At 40.4% G+C, this 18,241-nt stretch overlaps 1 protein-coding gene across 1 annotated transcript; it reads right to left on the bottom strand.

Moving 5' to 3' along the window:
• Positions 1-13,012: 13,012 nt before the first annotated feature.
• LOC143305337 (uncharacterized) lies at positions 13,013-13,501 on the bottom strand. Its single transcript, XM_076688408.1, has one exon. It carries the CDS (start codon positions 13,499-13,501, stop codon positions 13,013-13,015), a length of 489 nt encoding a protein of 162 aa, XP_076544523.1.
• Between the last annotated feature and the right edge of the window lie 4,740 nt (positions 13,502-18,241).

An 18,241-nucleotide genomic window follows, 5' to 3' on the forward strand; every position in this document is an offset into this window, starting at 1 on the left:
AACTGTACGAATAAGAGTAAAACGGTATGCAGATTCGTAATCAGCGTACAAAACACTATAAGAATCACCCAGTGAGAATTGGAAAACAAATTCACTGTCGGACAGTGTAATCGAAACAAACGTAATATCCATAGAAATGTTCAGATTTCCGGGAAGATTGCGGCGAACATATCGATCTTTTTTTGTTAATAACTTTTGAATAAACAATAATTGGCGGTTTAAACCTATTGAATGTTACTCAGGAGGGCGTCCTTGATAATATATATCAATGTCAAGAAAATCGGGTGTGGGAGCTATTTGGAAGTTTATCCGATGAAAGTAACCCTTATTCTGATTATGTCCAATCAAACTTCAATACTGATGAATTAAGACCAATTATAAATGTTTTAAATGAATTAAAAAATGAAAAACAAACCTTGTATATACTATTCGCTAAAAACTTACATCATAATAGGATCGAACATAAAAACATTTTTGAATGTCTAATAACACTAAAGAATTTAATTGGAAAAAAATCATTTGTTCTTGTTCCGCCAGAAAAAGGAAATATCACCAAGCCTCACATGTTAAACGAAATGATAACTTTTATTTTTCCTCATAATGAAACAAAAATGTTTAATACCACAAAGCTGGTTCCAAAAAATCAAGATGAAATACAGTAATGCTTCGAAATAAGCAAGTGGTCTCTGCTTCGAAATAAGCAAGTCGCTATCCCCTCTTTTTTGTTTGAAGTCGCCCGCAAAGTGAGAGGTACGAGAAATGAGTGAGAGGTCCATGAAAGCGCGAAGCCGATGTTTAGGGTAATAAATTTCACGCTTGACTGAGCAGTGACATCGGTTAGTAGAAGAAGGATGGAATATATATAATGCTTTCTCAGTCTGGTATATTTGCTTCGAAATAAAGCATAGTGCGAGAATGAGAGGGCATGTTATATTCTATCCTTGTCCAGAAAATAACATCGCTGCTCGGCCGATCACTTTATGATTTGCCGCTACCTCGGATCTCTCACTCGTTTCTCGCGTTCTCTATCGTCCCGTTTCGAGAACAAAGTCAAGCCGAATAGCTACCTGCTTCGAAATAAGCAACTGTTCGGTCCCGAGCCACTTGCTTATTTCGAAGCATTACTGTATATCGTCCCGTTCATCATAGCGTTCAAGGTATCCAAAAATCAATTTTTGTAAAATTTCCAATCACATACAAGAGAGACGGCCCACGAGACTGCGGTCTTGGAAGTTTCCCCCTGGGACCGTCTCCTCTCGCCGTTCAGTAATTATTTGTCGAAAACCACACCGTCGTTCGAATCACAATCGCTGTTTTGAGCGGAACGCTATTTTAAATTTCGCCGGAACTATCCTGACAAGGATATGCAGGAAGATTGTGGAAAAGGTAGTTTAATAAAGAATCGAAATTCGTCACTCAATGATAACACAAATCACTTTTATTAACTCCGCTTCCGCGATTGAAGTTTTAATAAACGTGTAACTTCCCGGCGATACGTTGAAGGCGAAGCGAATATTGTCGTTTGAGTATTCGAGCAAGCGACAAGCGCGTTGTTAGAATTAAGCGAGACATCTGTATTGCGTTCGATGTTTTGAACAAAAGTGATCTATCGATCACCTACAGGCACCGCGATCACGCGTGGCGCCAGGATCGAAGGTTTGTGACGTCATTAACGGACGAGTTAATTTGTCGAGCGGGATTCTTAAACTAAGCGAAATTAATGAATAAAATTAAATCTTAACCTAATTGTAGTATTAATTTACAACCTTAACAATCGCGGACATAATAAATTAAATAGTCTTTCCTGATATTTTCCGATACAAATTTATGTTACATTTTCTCTTTAATATATTTCATTTTCATATTCTTTTTATTATATATTTCAGTTTCTCTTTTATGTATTTCTCACAGCTCGCACCTTTTGTTAACTAAACCGTTTTCATTGTTATAACTATTTTTCTGAAATTATACCTTTGTTACTCATATTCAGTTTCTAATTAAGTTACGTTCAAACACATTTCCTTCCTATACTTTCACGCCTACCATCTGCGCACAAATTCACGCGAGGGACCCGTATGGGACTAGAGCATTGACGGACTCAGCAGTAAATCTAACATCAAATTCTGCTGACTCCTTTTAATCGTTCTAATCGTAGAGGACGATCGCGAAAGTGATCGTCACAAGTGATTAGGACTGGTGGCAGCGCTTATACCTTTCTCAACCGCGTATTAACATTCCAAATAATTTCTTTTATTTTGTGCGGCGCGCGCCGTCTCTCGCTCGCGACGTAACATGGTGTATACTAATTTTATTATGCTACACCGGCATAAGCAGATATACGACGAAACGTACATCGTGCGCGCGATTGTACGCTGACAACACATAGTAAGTTACATATTCAGATTTCTTCTTTTCGTTGTAGGCCATAATATATGACGATAACAAATACAATAACAATTCAAAGATATTAAAATGGGGTGTGTTTCCGAATGGCCCTGTTAGAATTGAGAACTCGGGTTCGGCATATAACCTAAATTGACTACCAGAAACCGATTAAAATTGGTTTCAGAGCTGGATGTCTTACCGTTTTTGAGATATCGTGGTAAGAAGTTTTGTAAAATTCTGGGACTAAGTATGCGCGATTCACTACTGCGCATTCGGGGAACGTTAGGCGCATGCGTATTGAGGCTAATAAAACCATATAGACGATTCTCGCGCATTTTCTGATCATTACACTTCAAACTTTGAAGTGAATTTCAAAGCTTCAATTATCTTTCCGTAATTTCTTAAATTTTTTTTATAATTCCATTGTAGGTTTATTAATATAGCTTTTACGTTTATTAATATAGGTAGGTTAAAAATTAATACAGGTTTATCTATATAGATTGTAGATTGATTGTAGATTTATTAACACAGGTTACAAAATGAACGACAATCCATTGAATGGTCAGTGGAATATGTCTCGTATTTTTCGCGAGATAATTCCAGATCGAGAAATTTTGATACATCGGTGCCAACGTGTGGGGCTTCTCCTAATTCGGCGGTTTTGTCCGAAAAAGCGGAACAAGTTCCGAAGCCGTACCTACATTATAAGAATAGAAGTGAATAGGTTAGGTTATGCTACTTTTTATGGGGTGGGGGCGCAGGGGGAAGGGCGGTGCCCCACCCCCGCCCATTTATTTCACAATATGATGGAATAGTGACGTGTTGGCATGTTAACGTTATACTATAATCTGGGTACGGCTTCGGAACTTTTACCGTTGGATCTTCCGTACCTGAATACAATGATTGGTATGCATGAGTTGATAGTTTTTCCATTTCCGATGACACTTGAAGGGTGGTGGCTGCTGGGGAGTGGATTTAATAGTGCAATGCGCCCTTTAATAGCGCTAGTATATGTAAGTGTAAACTTGGGAACGGTAGAGCGGGTTATGAACCCCACGAGGCTCACAAAACAATGAGGTTAGGTTAGGTTCCGTGTATGCGCAGTATCGAATAGCATATGTTCAGTATTGAATAGTACATGCGCACTAATGAATTGCACATGGTCAGTATCGAATAACGCATACGTAGTCCCGGAATTTTACAAAACTTGTTACTACGATATTTCAAAAACGGTAAGACATGCAGCTCTAAAAACAATTTTAATCGGTTTCTGGTAGTCAATTTAGGTTATATGCCAAACCCGAGTTCTCAATTCTAACGGGGCCATTCGGAAACTTATCCTTAAAATGTATTAAATATCTTAACTGTACTTGTTTTGTATGAGATACATTTAATCATTTAATTGTGAGTTTCAGGAACGCTATCGTGTACCCCCGATGTTTTACCGTGAACTTTAAAACCTGCTATGGTGCTCCTGTATTTCATCTGTATATTCAATCATTGGTAATTTTGCACGGCTGTTTGTAAAGTTATTATTCTCATATTTAATGCTCTGTAAATTGTATAACGTTATTTGATAATTCCCACAATAAAATTGATAAAAATATGACTTATTTCGTGCGATATATAATTTCGCCTAAATTCCTGATCAATTTTTCATGTACGCGCGCATGAAATTCTTCGCAATCACAAAATTTTGTTTTGCACAAATTGCTTCTATCTTTTGATAATTATGTTCCTCTGTAAATATACAAGGATAGTTAATCAAGCTATTTTTAATGAAAAAATGTACCTTGTCATTAATTGTAAGATATTTTTCTTTTCTTATCTTCCTATCTCCTTATAAATACCCGGTCTTCGCAACTAATTCATTGTCAGTGTCATTGGTACTTTTTCAACTGCACGTAGCATTAGTTATCGATAAAATGGTGAACATATATCCGGCAAACGTAATTAATTTACTGGTAACAGCTCTACATACAGTGTGTTTCAGAACTCGCATTGGTCCCGTGAAGGGGTGGTAGCTAGGGTGATTCTGAACAATATTTTCCTTTGCAAAAATGTCATTTGAAGCTTCGTTTTTGAATTATTAAGGAAAAATACTGACGAATCAGAGCGCGTATGACGCGCGGGCTCCGGAGCGGCAGCGTCAGCTACGAAAGCGGGGCTCGTCGTAGGTCGCGAACGAACGGCTCGGCACCCCGTTGGTATAACAGGCTAAAAAAATTGTACTGGTTGAACATTTTTAGTCGTTGTTTAGAATGAATACGGAACCTAATCTCTTGTCGCCTGTCATTATGTAAAAAAGGAAATTCTAAGCATTCTAAACAACAAATAAAAATGTTTGAAATGGAATAATTAATAAAGGTTTGAATTGGAGGTTACGTTAATGATGAAAAATTTGAAAACAATTTAAATGAAACTTACCCATTAATTCCTAAATTAACCTGCTACGCTGAAAGCAAATAATTCTTACTGGGTCACTGTGTCGATCCTGAACATTCGAGGAGGGAACACATTACAAAGAACTGCTGATCTCCAAACGAGATCATTGAACTCACTTAACCACACGGTCACTATCACCTTTCACAGAATTTTCTTTCACGTAAATAAACATTTTTATTCACTGTCGCGTTGCTGTTGCACTGGACACAAATGAAAAACGTAATATTCCGCACTACTTCGTAACGTTTTCACGACTTTATTGGTCTTCCTTTCCAACTTCAAATGGGACTGTTAGCTTGAGCGTCTGCGAGATCTGTTTTGCTTTTTGTCTTTTTCTACATTCAAAAATGGGTCATGGTTCGTGCTCATAATCCTGTTATTCTCGGTAACCAAGAGTGACTGAGGGAGACTCGTGTTGACCCTTTGAAGTCACCGAACGTAGAAAAAGATGAAGAGCGAAAAAGACCTCGCAACATTCCAGCTGGCAGTCCCATTTGAAGTTGGAAAGGAAGACTAATAACGTCGTGAACATGTTTTTCATTTGTGTCCAGTGCAATAGCAACGTGGCAGTGAATAAAAATGTTTATTTACTTGAAAGAATCGGATCCTTTCGGACCATGTAGTGAAATTCTGTGAAAGGATAGTGAGCGTGTGGTTGAGTGAGTTCTCGTCTGGAGATCAGCTGTTCTTCGTAATGTGTTCCCTCCTCGAATGTTAAGGATCAACACAGTGGAAATTATCTGCTTTTAGCGTAGCAGGTTAATTTAGGAACGAATGGGTATGCTTTAAATGTGAGTACGCGTTCGCGACTAGACTATCGGATGCGTGAGGCCTGAGTCAACGAGGGTCGTAATTCCTCGTTACTGTTTTGATCACGTACGACCTTACGACCGTTTGAGGAGATTGGGTTGGTAAGGTTGTAAGTCCATTATAGACTGATCGTGGTGTTGAAAACTGTTTAATACTTGCAAAGATTATATTCTGGCGGTTTCTCTTCGAATTCAGTTTCTAATGAGCTCGGGGACCGAACACTCGCTTATTTAAAATGTTGGTTGTGGTAGGCTCCGAAGGGCATCTTCGACCGAGAAACCAATCAGTGGGATTTTCAATTGTCATCAGCACCGACTGGCTACTCGGCTCGAAGGGGTATGTCCAGCGTGGTGGGCTAATTCTACGAGTGACAAAATGACCTGGGCCATGTTGACCCATGCTTCTTCGAGGCCTTGTCGAAATTGTCCTGATGTCCGAGTATTCCTGTGTTTGCGTTGCACATGTTGCAAGCAATTAAGTTGTTGTGGAGACATCCCGTTGCTTGAACTGTTGATCCCTGTATCGGTCCGGCTTTGGGGCTGGTTGGTTGCAGTGTCTGTCCTATTTCAAAGTTCTGGTCGTGGTACAATGGGATCGGTGGCCCGAAAACCTTTTCGTTTATGGTGATTGAAGACGGTTAAGGGATCGGAAGTGTTTTGTTTGGATTTGAAATATTGATTCGTAAATGCATACTTGAAACAGTTCGTTGATAATAAAAAATGTGTCGATGCTTGTATTCACGCCCGAAGGTTTTCGCGGCCGTGTACGAGCAGATGTTTTATTGAATGTGTAACATCCCCCCCGCCTTGAGAGGGCACCGATCAAGAGATGAATGTGAGGGGTGTGATGGATACTGTGTTCTTGTGTTTAAGTGTTTATGCTAACGATACAAAATAAATCTTGAATTTAGAATAAAAAGGTGTTAAAATACAAGATCAAAATGGTTAGATAATAAATATTCTTAGGGCTTTGTGGCTGAACGTAGGTCAGCTCCGTCCATGGATGCTGGGTCCACTGTGTTATGGTCATCTTCTTCAGGTTGATAGGGTAAGAGTATAAGCTTTTTCGTGCTCCGATCAAGTACGCTTGTGGCCGTCTTAATGGTTGCTGCACGAACAATACCGTTGGAGCCGGGGTGAACCTTGGTTACTTTGCCTAAGGCCCATTGCGTGAAAGGAATGTTGTCCTCTCTCAGATGGACGAGTGTGCCCTCCTTGATTGGATGACTGCCCTTGATCCATTTACTGCGCCGGGTCAGCTCATTCAAATATTCTCGATGCCAACGGTTCATGCTGCCAGCTCGACAGACGATTTGTGGGAGTATCTGTGAAATCGCCTTCGCGTAGGCTCGCGAGGGAGTCGTTAATAAGGAAATGTCCAGGTGTCAATACGAGGAGATCATTTGCATCGGCGGAAATGGGCGTTAAAGGTCGCGAATTAAGGATTAACTCAATTTCGATAATTAATGTGTTTAAATCTTCAAAGGTAATAAACTCAGTACCTACAACGCAGACCTACGGGTTAGATGGTGTTTGAAGGCCTTTACCGGCGCTTCCCACAGGCCACCGAAGTGTGGTGCGTGGGGTGGGATAAAGCTCCACTCAATAGATCGATCCGCGAGAAAAGTCTTTACTTTCTGGTTGTGGTCATCCGACTTCGAGAGTTCGTGTACTTCTCGTAATTCGTTGAATGCCTCCACGAAATCCGAGCCGTTGTCTGAATATAGACGTTTACAGAACCCCCGTCGAGCAATGAATCGTCGAACTGCGGTTAAGAAGGCTTCGGTTGTAAGGTTGCTAATGAGCTCTAAATGAATGGAGACATTATTGCAGAAAACATCACATTAGGCAGACATAAGTACAGAATATGAATGTACATAAATGAGAGACAATGAGAAGTACACGACGAGGTACGTATGTGATATGCTATGCATCGCCTTGTAAGCGAGATAGAGCAAGCTTCATGTCACATCTTAGAGTGGAGGTAGATTTAGTGAATATATCGATTTTAGTATGATAGTTGTTGCCGGTTTCACACACCCTGTTCATGGTGTCGGTGTGGCCAAATCTAGATTTGTAGCTTGTAATATAGAACGAGATAAAACTTCTAATGACACGAGGTGGAACATAAAATCGGACCAGGCTAAGAAGTTCAGAACAGTCAGTTTTAGAGGTTCAGATACCGTTTAAAAATAGAACTTCAGCAATGGTACGCCTGTTTTTAAGAGGAAGTAGGTGATATTGTTCCATAATTCTGGTATAGTTATGTTCATCCCACGTCATGGGATTACCCGTTTTATATGCTAAGAACCTAAGGAACTTGTGTTGTACCTTTTCGAGTATGATACAATGCTTCTTTGAGCGCGGCGACCAGATTATGGATGCATACTCCAGATTTGGTACAACAAGAGCAAAATATATCATTATGAGGGTGTGCGGGTTCCGGTAATGTGCACATGTACGCTTTAGAAAGCCAAGGGTTTTGGATGAAGAAGCAGCTACATGAGCTATATGCGTGTCAAAGGTTAAGGAAGAGTCGAAGAAAACTCCAAGATCTTTAACATTATTGCAGACACTGAGTTTCTGACCATGAAGCATGTAGTCGTAGCGAAGTGGAACTTTAGCACGATGAAACCGAACTATGTGACATTTATTCAAATTAAGCGGTAATTGATTGCAGTCACACCAGTCCTCGAGTCTGCAAATATCAAATTGCAATACGGCGGCGTCAGCAAGATATATGATAACTTTAAAAATTTTTAGGTCGTTGGCAAACATGAGAAATTTAATGCCTATAATTATAAATCGGATGTCATCAATAAAGACCGAAAAAAGAAGAGGCCCTAAGAGCGAGCCTTGTGATACCCCAGAAGAGACGGAAATTGATTTGGAAAGAAAGTCCCGGAATTTAACGCGTTGCTTGCATCCAGTGAGATATAAAAAGAGCCAATTTAAGAGAGGACCGAAGATGTCAAAACATGCCAATTTGTCAATTAGGATATGGTGATTAACTTTGTCAAAGGCCTTAGTGAAATCAGTGTAAATAGAATCAACCTGCTGGTGTGATTCCAGAGCAGATGCCAAGAAATTAGTGTAGCAGGCGAGATTAGTGACCGTAGACCGACCCCTGAAAAAGCCATGTTGATTGGGCGATAGTTGAAGGCTTAAGATGTCAGTGAGCTTCCTAGTCACGATAGCCTCGAATATTTTAGAGGCAACACTTAGAAGAGAAATAGGCCTGTAATTGGTAATGGAGGCCTTGTCACCATTCTTGAAAACTGGGGTTATAAGACCAGTTTTCCATTTAGTTGGAAAAACTCCGGAAGAAAGTGAGGCATTAAAAATCAGCCAAAGTGGTCTGGCAAGGATAAAGTTGCAACTCTTAAACAAGGCAACCGGTAAATCATCCTCATTCTCTTATGAAGGTTAAGTCCCCAGGACTCTTATGAAGGTTAAGACTATTAATTTCATTTCAAGAAGACATCCGATATATTTATGCATAAGTTATTAAAGTCATGTGTTACCGTTGGATAATGCTGACTAGACAATTGATACTGCAGACTAGGACCATCTCTGTAGTTAGATTCAAAAAAATTCGCAAACACATCAGCTATGGGTTGCGCATCAGAGGACTCAGATCCGTTAAATGACATACAGTGAGGAAGAGCATGAGAGAGTTTGTTAGAATTTACATATTTCTAGAAAGATTTGATGTTGCTATGAATCTTGGTCTCTGTTCTCTGCATGTATTCCACAAAGCATTTCCTAATCAAGGAAACACATCTGGATCTGAGTTCGCTGAAAAACAGGTAATCGCAGTGATTAAGTTGCTTTTATAGACAAGATGCACAGCCTTCTTGGCCCTAATAAGCGAGAGAAGTTCTCCAGTGAACTAAGGCGGGTACGATCGAGGTGTTAATAGCCTATAAGGAACATACAGTTCGATGGCCTGTGAGACTGCAGTATAAAAGAAGTTAATGGCCTCATTAACGTTTAGGTTAGAAAGGGAGACATCCCAATTGATGGAGTTAAGGAAGGACTTAATGCCAATGAAGTCAGCACGGTTGAAGTCGCGTTTAGACGAGTAAGTGAGAAGAGGTGGAGGAGATTCAGAGTGCAAGTCAAGATTAACAGAAAAGGGAGGATGGTAGGGGTCAACAAGTAAAAAAGGATCGACAGGAGTTAATTTGGGTACCATTTGGAGATTGGTAAGGAACAGGTTGAGAATGGAGCCAGTGCAGTTGCTGTTGAGATTAAGTTGAAGAAGGTCACAGGATTCAATTAATTCGATTAGGTTATTGAATATGGATAAAATAATTTTTAACAAAAAACAAATCCGACTTCGACATGCACTAAAAAGTGTCAAATAATTTCTATTTCATTTATAGCAATATTCCATAGCTATTAATAATATCTACTTAATCGTTAAATAGGATACCAAATACATTTCAAAGTTTTCGGAGGCGGCGCAAAATTAAAAACTTTTCCTCTACTAAGAAGATCCTAACTCGGGCGTCGGCAACCTATGATAAATCACCCATTTGATAATTTCAAGTAAATAATATTCAACGGGAATCAACAAACCCATTGCGAATTAACTATACTGCAGTTCACGAGTGACCGCACTTAACTCGCGTAGCTAGTGACCTACTGTGGTCTAGGGAGATTTTTAATAGTGCGTGTGATTCCCCTTTACAGCTTGCTTCTTACTTTGCGTTCACATCATTTTTTTCTTGCGACAAATAATAGGAATTTCATTGTATCGTGAAACTTTACAATATCATCACCGGTTATCAATTATCGTATGTCATATATTTCTGCCCGCCATTACATTTTTTTTGCAAGATCAATCGAGAAATACACTTTACAAGATGCAAAATGTTTGATTCGATTGGTCCATCCGTCTCGCGGTAATCGGTGAAAAATATAAGTCAAGCATTACGTTTATTGCAAAAAAATCGTTAACAATGAAAAAATGCAAAATGTTTTTTTAACAGGACCAATCGGGAGACATACTCTACAAGATGCAAAATGGTTCGTTCCGATTGGTCCATCCATCTTGGAGTAATCGGCGAAAATATATTTAGAAGAAATAGCCGTTAGGAATGAAAAAATGCGAAATATTTTTTTTACTGGACCAATGGGGAGTTACACTCTACAGGACGCAAAAAGTTTCGTTCCGATTGGTCCATCCGTCTCTGACTAATCGGCGAACGTACGTCGAACGTACATGACACAGTACGTTTTTTTGCAATAAAAAGCGTTCGGGATGAAAAAATGCAAAATGTTTTTTTAACGGGACCAATCGGGAGACATACTCTACCAGATGTAAAAGGTTTCGTTCCGATTGATCCATCCGTCTCGACGTAATCGGTGAACATACATAAAAAAAAAAAAAAAAAAAAAGATTCTAAGATGTAGCGGTAGCTAGATGCAGATCAATTAATTTAGTCCTTAGACCCCGGACATTCTGATAATAAATGCCTAGGGGAGTTCTCAGTTTTTTGGAGGAACACGACGCTCTTTGGTTTTGAAATCGACGATACGCGAAACGCCCTTGATGTAACGGATGGTCTTGGATGTATCCCCTTGAGCCTGGATGGTAGCGAGCTCAGACCTAAGTTCCCTCAAGTATTCCTGCTCCATCAACGTTTTGTCCTCGGTGATCCTGTACGGGTTGGGAGTTTTGCTCCTGTTGACCAGTAACTGGCGGACCATAGTCGAGTCCTGCAGAGTGACCCTCAATAGCCTAGGACGGGGACCTGGATGCCCCAGTCGGGAAACCCTGATGTCGGTGTGGGCAGACGGAGAGATGGCTGAGAGAATTTGCTTGGCAGTATCAACATCTGTTACGGATAAAGTAGGGATCCTCCTAGGGATCTACGCGAACCGTCGATAACGCTCATCTATAACACGCTCATGCGCACTCGCGTCACGTGCGCTAGAAAATCGATCGCGCACATCAAACATTCATTCGTTCGTTAACGAGCACCTCAATCACACCAAACCAAACCGTTTAAAGCAAAGTTCGCCAAATCAATCGTTCGCTCATCAAATCAATCGTTCGCTCATCACATCAATCGTTCGTTCATCAAATTGTATTTTTTCATCGTTTTATTCGTTGTTCGTGTGGGTTGTGTCATACATATTGTGAATAAATATAGTTTGTGTTTGTTATAATACGTGCAAAGTTTATCAATCCTCCTCGATCTTCAGTCTCTTGATAAGGGCAGCCAGCCCACCCACGCAAGACCCGCGTGATACAAACAACATCATTACACGCTGAAACGGGTTGAGCGGATGTACCCGCTTGGATGGAGGAGGAGCCGGTGGTTTCAGCAATCCCGTGAATAATAATACTTCTGGCTCTTGATTTCCTGTCAGCAAGCTCGGTAAGAACGGATTGTGTAATCGAGATAGGTGTGGCAAGAAGTGGTCGAGACGAATTGTTATTTTCAAGAGCCTGAACCCTTTCATTGAGATTGGATACAACGCCGCGTAGAGAACGAAAGTCCTCTCTGATAACGGCTATATCGGTTCTAATCACATCAAGGCACTCATGACGAAAAATTTGAAGTTCAGCGCGGATTAATTCGCGAATGTCATTCAAAGAAGGTAATGAAGGAGTGCCGCCTATTACCGATAATAAAAAGTCACTAACAGGTGATCCAATAGATGTCCAAGGATGTCCGGTTCGAGCGAGGCAACTAGCTCCAGGATTGGGGCTAATGCCACAGTCCAGGCAAATGACCGGATTAGTCACATTAGATCTACACCCTTTGCACTTGTCGGACATTGCATAGGAGAGAGTTAAGCATAAAATGCGGTAGAGCAAAGTAGAAAATGTCAAACAGAAAATACAAGATACAAGAAATCGTCTCTACACAATGGTCACTAGGTCCAGTCACCCACAGCACAACGTCCAGCAACGAGGGATTAACCGGTACATTGCAAGAAAACTAGAGAGATGAATGTGGACAATTGCAAGAAATTATAATCGGTTTAGTTTAAGCCAATAACCGTTGACAGCAGAGAAGATACGTGTTTACAGTTCGAAGGTTGTTCACTGAATGAAACAAGTTACCATTTTTTGTTCTGGAACGATACCGCATGAGGCTATCTCGTTGGTTGGCCAAAGAGATTTTTCCTTCGCGAGCCACTCTGGATCGTGGTGCCAGATAGATGGTCGGAGGAACTCTTTTGGCGTTTGGCCGCGTGATATGAAATCCGCAGAGTTTTCGTCTGTCGGGACGTGTCGCCATTTTGTGATGTCCGTTTTTGTTTGAATTTCAGACACCCTGTTCGCGACAAATGTTTTGAGTAGGTGTGGCGACGTTCGTAACCAGCTAAGTAAGTACGATAGTGGAATCGGTCTACAAGGCATGATGGATTTCCATATACAATGCCTTCTTAGATGTGGTAATCAAGGATGTCAGGAGTAGGGCTCCACATAGCTTGAGCCGTGGTATAGACTGCATCTTTAACGCCGCTACTTTGGACTTTGCGAAGAAAAGTTCTGTATGTGTATGCCTGTTCGCGTCTGTTGAACGGATGTAGAGACAGGCTCCGTAGGCCTTTTCACTAGTATCGCAGAACTCATGCAATTCTATTCTGGTCGGTGAATCTATGATGGTTTTCCTTTGAGAAATGATGTTCTTTAATAATGGTAATTGTTTGTAGTAATGGATCCATTCGGTGTGGATATCCATGGGTAGGGGCTCGTTCCAGTCCACTTTAATGGACCAAATCTTTTGTAGCAGGATTTTTGTGCCGATGATGATTGGCCCTGAGAGACCTAACGGGTTACAACTTTTGGCGATTTCTGAGGAAATTAAACGCTTAGCAATGTGCGTGGTAGCCATTTGTGTTTTAACCTTGTAAGTAATGGAATCCTCTGAGGATTTCCACACAATACCCAAAGTTTTTAATATTGACGATTCATCGAGATGAAACTGTTGTAAATAGCTTTGTTCATTATCTAGTATTAATTTAGTTTGTGGTTAGTGGTATTAGTGTGCCAGGCGGCGCCAGTTGAGTTCTATTTTATTTTTTTCACAGTCACATCTTTGTTTTTCCGTTCAATGTTCTTCTTCGTTTTCAGTTAGTTAATAAGTAATGGCGTCTAATGTGAAATCAGGCTTAATCCTGTACATAATAATATAAGTATAAGTAAGGTTGTTATCCTGTTCTTAATAAATATAATCTACACAACAGGTTATGGGCCCAGTAGCGCGGGTCAGTGCGTAAGTTGACGGAAAAAGAATAGTGAAACGCTCGGGGGGTCGGTACGAAATAAAAGGGTCCGTTGCACGGAAGACGCCATTTTTAGAGACTTGATCATTTTGTTTGTGAGAGCTCGAATTCTTCGGCCAGTAAGAAGGGCATAAAGGATACTCGCAAGGAGGATGGAAAAAGCAAAGAATTTCCACATACAGAAGTTCGATGGAAATAACTTGAAGCTACGGAAATTCCAAATGGAAATTATATTACGTGTAGAGAAAATTCTGGACGTTGTCGATGGTAGCATGATCCAACCGGCAGTGACTGAAATAGAAAAAAGGAAGGCGTGGGATGAAAGTAATTCGAAAGGTATGTTGTTCATCACTACGGGCTTGGAATACATTCAATTTCAAACTGTCGTCGCATGCGATACAGCAGCACAAATATGGAATCGTCTTAAATGTGTGCATGAACAGCGCAGTTCGGTAAATAAGGTAACGCTCAAGCAGCAGTTTTTTAGTTATAAAATGCATCCAAACAACAGTATCGCTCAGTATATTAGTAAAATTGAGTTGATGGCCTTGGCACTAGCAGATGTAGGTGAGCGCGTTACCGATGTGGATAAAGTTGCAAAGACGGATGCATTTATGGTGCGTTCATAAATGCATGGGATTCGTACGACGAGACGAAACAGACATTCGAAAACCTAACCTCTCGCCTTCTCAAGGAAGAGAAGCGGCTTACGCAGGGAGAAGATGTCGAGGCGGCATTTGCAACGTTAAACGTGAAGAAGAAAAATACAAGCCCTCGAACTCTTAAAAGTGAAAAAAGCGCTGATCAAGGAAAATCGACTAGCAAGGCGAGTGTTGTGTGTTTTTATTGTAAAAAGACTGGTCACATGAAGCGGAACTGTTACAAGTAGAAAGCGAACAAGACGAAAAAAGATGACCAAGACGACGGCTCGAAGGATAATTTAAAGAATGTTGCGTTGAGCGCCGAATTTAAGAACATTTCAGTCTTCGGATGTGAAAATCCATGGGTATCCTTGGGATTATCCTTGCGGATAGTGCAGAGTCAAAACATATGACTTTTCGTAAGGAGTTGTTTACACAACTTCGGTCAATAGACGGTTCGTCTAATGTTGTTCAGATAAGAGACAACTCATTTCTAAAAGCGGAAGGCATTGGCACAGTAAAAGTTCTGGGACTCGTTAACGGACAGTGGGAGCCACGCACACTGGAAAATACCTTATATGTACCAAAATTAAAGAAAAATCTTTTTCAGTGGGAACTGTTATGAGTAGACAATTTAAAGTTACCTTCGACGATAGTAAGATTGAGGTGCGGAATCAGAAGGTCGTTGCTACTGGCATGAAAATGGCTAACCAGTGTTATAAGATGCTGTTTAAGGAGAAAGACGTCGAGCAGGCGAATACAGTGACGGAAGCAACGATGAAGCTATGACATGATAGATTAAGCCATCCAGGTATCAACAGTTTTAAGGAAATGGCCAATCAAGGTTTAATTCCAGGAATAAAATCGAGCAATATCGATAATCTATTTTGCGAATCTTGTCAATCTGGTAAGATACATCGATTGCCATTCCATACCACTTTGAATGCTTGTGTTTGTAAATCTGGAGAGATTATACATTCTGATGTCTGTGGAAAGATGCCGGATACTTCGCTCGGTGGCGCAGACTATTTCCTGTTGTTCAAAGATGAATGTACATCATATCGGTTTGTGTATTTCATGAAGACTAAAAGCGATACATTCGAAACATTTCTACAGTTTCAGAGGATGGTTGAAAGACAGACAGGCAACAAGATAGAAGCGTTCAGAAGCGATAATGGATGTGAATACATTAATGAGCAGTTTGCTGAACATTTTAAAACGACTGGAATAATTGCTGAAAGAACGGCGACATATTGTGCAGAGCAGAATGGTCGGATCGAGCGTGAAAATCGATCAATCGTGGAATGTGCACGTACTATGCTCATCGATGCGAATCTTCCGGAAATTTTATGGGCAGAAGCAGTAAACACAAGTGTCTACATACTGAACAGATGACCAAGCAAGAAAAACGATAACGTTACTCCATTTGAAAAGTTTATTGGCAAGTGTTCGAATTTGAGTTCGATAAAGTCCGCGTTTGAAATTCGAGATGCTGGTTCGGTTGCAAGGAATGACGGTGAGACGGGAATAAAAAGTTTGTACAGTCTGTATTGAACAGTCACAAAACGTATATTTACAAGCACAAACTATATACACTATGTACAGGTCTGTTCGTTGAACAATACAATAAAGCGTGGAGCTTGAAATCGTCGTACAATTCACATGTATCGCGTAGAATCGAGTTTGAAACGGGATGTGTAAAAACCACGTATTGGCGCAACACGTGGTCACCACGAAATTGTATTAATCTCGTGGATTTGGCGAGATTGTAACTCACGCAATCGCGTAGGCCGCCGACATTGAATCGCGGTTTGTCTAGCGAGATTTACGACTGGAGATTGAGAGATTTACTACAGAAAAATAATTTTTAACAAAAAACAAATCCGACTTCGAAATGCACTAAAAAGTGTCAAATAATTTCTATTTCATTTATACCAATATTCCATAATGTGACGGTACATTCTCAATTGTACTAATTTCGAATTGGTACCGGAGCACTTACGAAAAGGAAAGGTCCGACACGTGCTGTGGGATGGGCTGGTCGAAAGAAATCACACTGCTTGGATGTGAGGAAAGAAAGAGTGGTCTTGTCTTTTTTATTGTATAAAGTAAGAGAGAGAAAAAGCATTGCAAAGTGCAGTGATAACAATTGGCAACCATAAATGAACCGTATCAAATGAAATTGAATATACATAAAAATAAATGTGATAGAAAACGTGATCATAACAAAACAGAATATAACTTGTAGTATGGCGCGTAACTGCAAATTATAATATATATATACAAACCAAGTACAATTAGAATATAATAGAATTAAAAACCCGGATATATGAATCCACGAAAAGGTAGAGATAATGCGTATAATCGCGAACAAACGCGTATGACGCCACCGACGTTTGTAACGGTCGCTGGTCGACCGGCGAGAAATGGCGACGCGACAAACGAACGCGAATCGCAATGTGCTTCGAGAAGGAAGTTCCTGACTTCCGATTATGGAACGTATTAACGCAAACAGGCGTTAAAGCGCGCGAGAAGCCCCGTGGGCGAATTGGGCAAGGTGGGAGCGCGGAATTTGACTTCGTATAAATACATACGCGAACACATAGCTATTAATAATATCTACTTAATCACGTGAACATGTTTAGAGTGGTATGGCGACATTGTCGTGGGAATATTTATCGATAGTCTGTAGTATCGATTTGTCTCGAATATCTGTCGAGAACCTTTTCTATTGATGGTAGTAAATTAAGAGCGAAATTTAAACACCATCTGCGCGTACACTTATATAAATAGATAAAGCCTGAATTTGTAGACCCCTCGACGTGGGTGATCGAGCTAAGAGAAGGCTGGAAATCCAGAGAATGGAATAGTTTCACTTTGAAAATTCCTGAAAGACTAATTTATGATGGACCATATCAAATTCGTTATTTTCGACCAAGTCACGAACGGTCATTTTGGCGATCCTGCCAGGATCCACACGTGCTTCACAGAGGAAAACTTCACGCGAAGAATTCTGCGGAACTCTCCAATGAAGGAACTACGAGTGCCATCCTACTGTGAGGAACAAAGGACCCTAAGAACCAAAAAAGATAACGCTGGCTTTTTTGACATACCGTGAAAGAAAACCCAGTTATTCCTCTCAAGGCTCAGATTCCTTGAGTAATTCCCTAACTCCCATCGAAATGCCATCCACCGGACAAGAGGATCTGTTACGACAGCTCTTGGATAAGGTTCAACGAATGGAAAATGGAATTAACCAACAACTATCCATCCTAAGCGAAGAAAATAAAAACCGTGCTAAAAAAATTCAAAACCTTCGCGAATAACTCAAAATGGTAGCTTTAACTGAAGTGGACAGTGGACACTTTCCCGATGATCTAGGAGAAGAAATACACGCCGCTCGAGCTCCAGCCCAACCAGACAACCCATCAAGTAAAATGTTCGAGCGTCGAACGATTTCAATTTCTAACATCTAGAAATTTCTAATTTCTAATTTCTAATGGTCTTTGTTGGAAAACTATGTGCCGTCTAAGGTGCTGGCGAAGGACCACCCAAGTTGAACGGCTTGGGACCGTAATGAGGTGACACGTGGTGTTAATCGAATTATTTATTGTGTGTGCTTGTACCTCGTAGAAGATGTGTGTGTGTGTGTGTGTGTGTGTTTGAAATTGTAGATTGAGATGTTTGATGCTATGTCTGAATTCTATC

This window comes from Osmia lignaria, chromosome 5 (assembly GCF_051020975.1).
Source record: "Osmia lignaria lignaria isolate PbOS001 chromosome 5, iyOsmLign1, whole genome shotgun sequence".
NCBI lineage: Eukaryota > Metazoa > Arthropoda > Insecta > Hymenoptera > Megachilidae > Osmia > Osmia lignaria.

Coding starts and splice junctions, on each gene's coding strand:
- LOC143305337 (XM_076688408.1), bottom strand. CDS start 13,501: ATGGCTACCACGCACATTGCTAAGCGTTTAATTTCCTCAGAAATCGCC.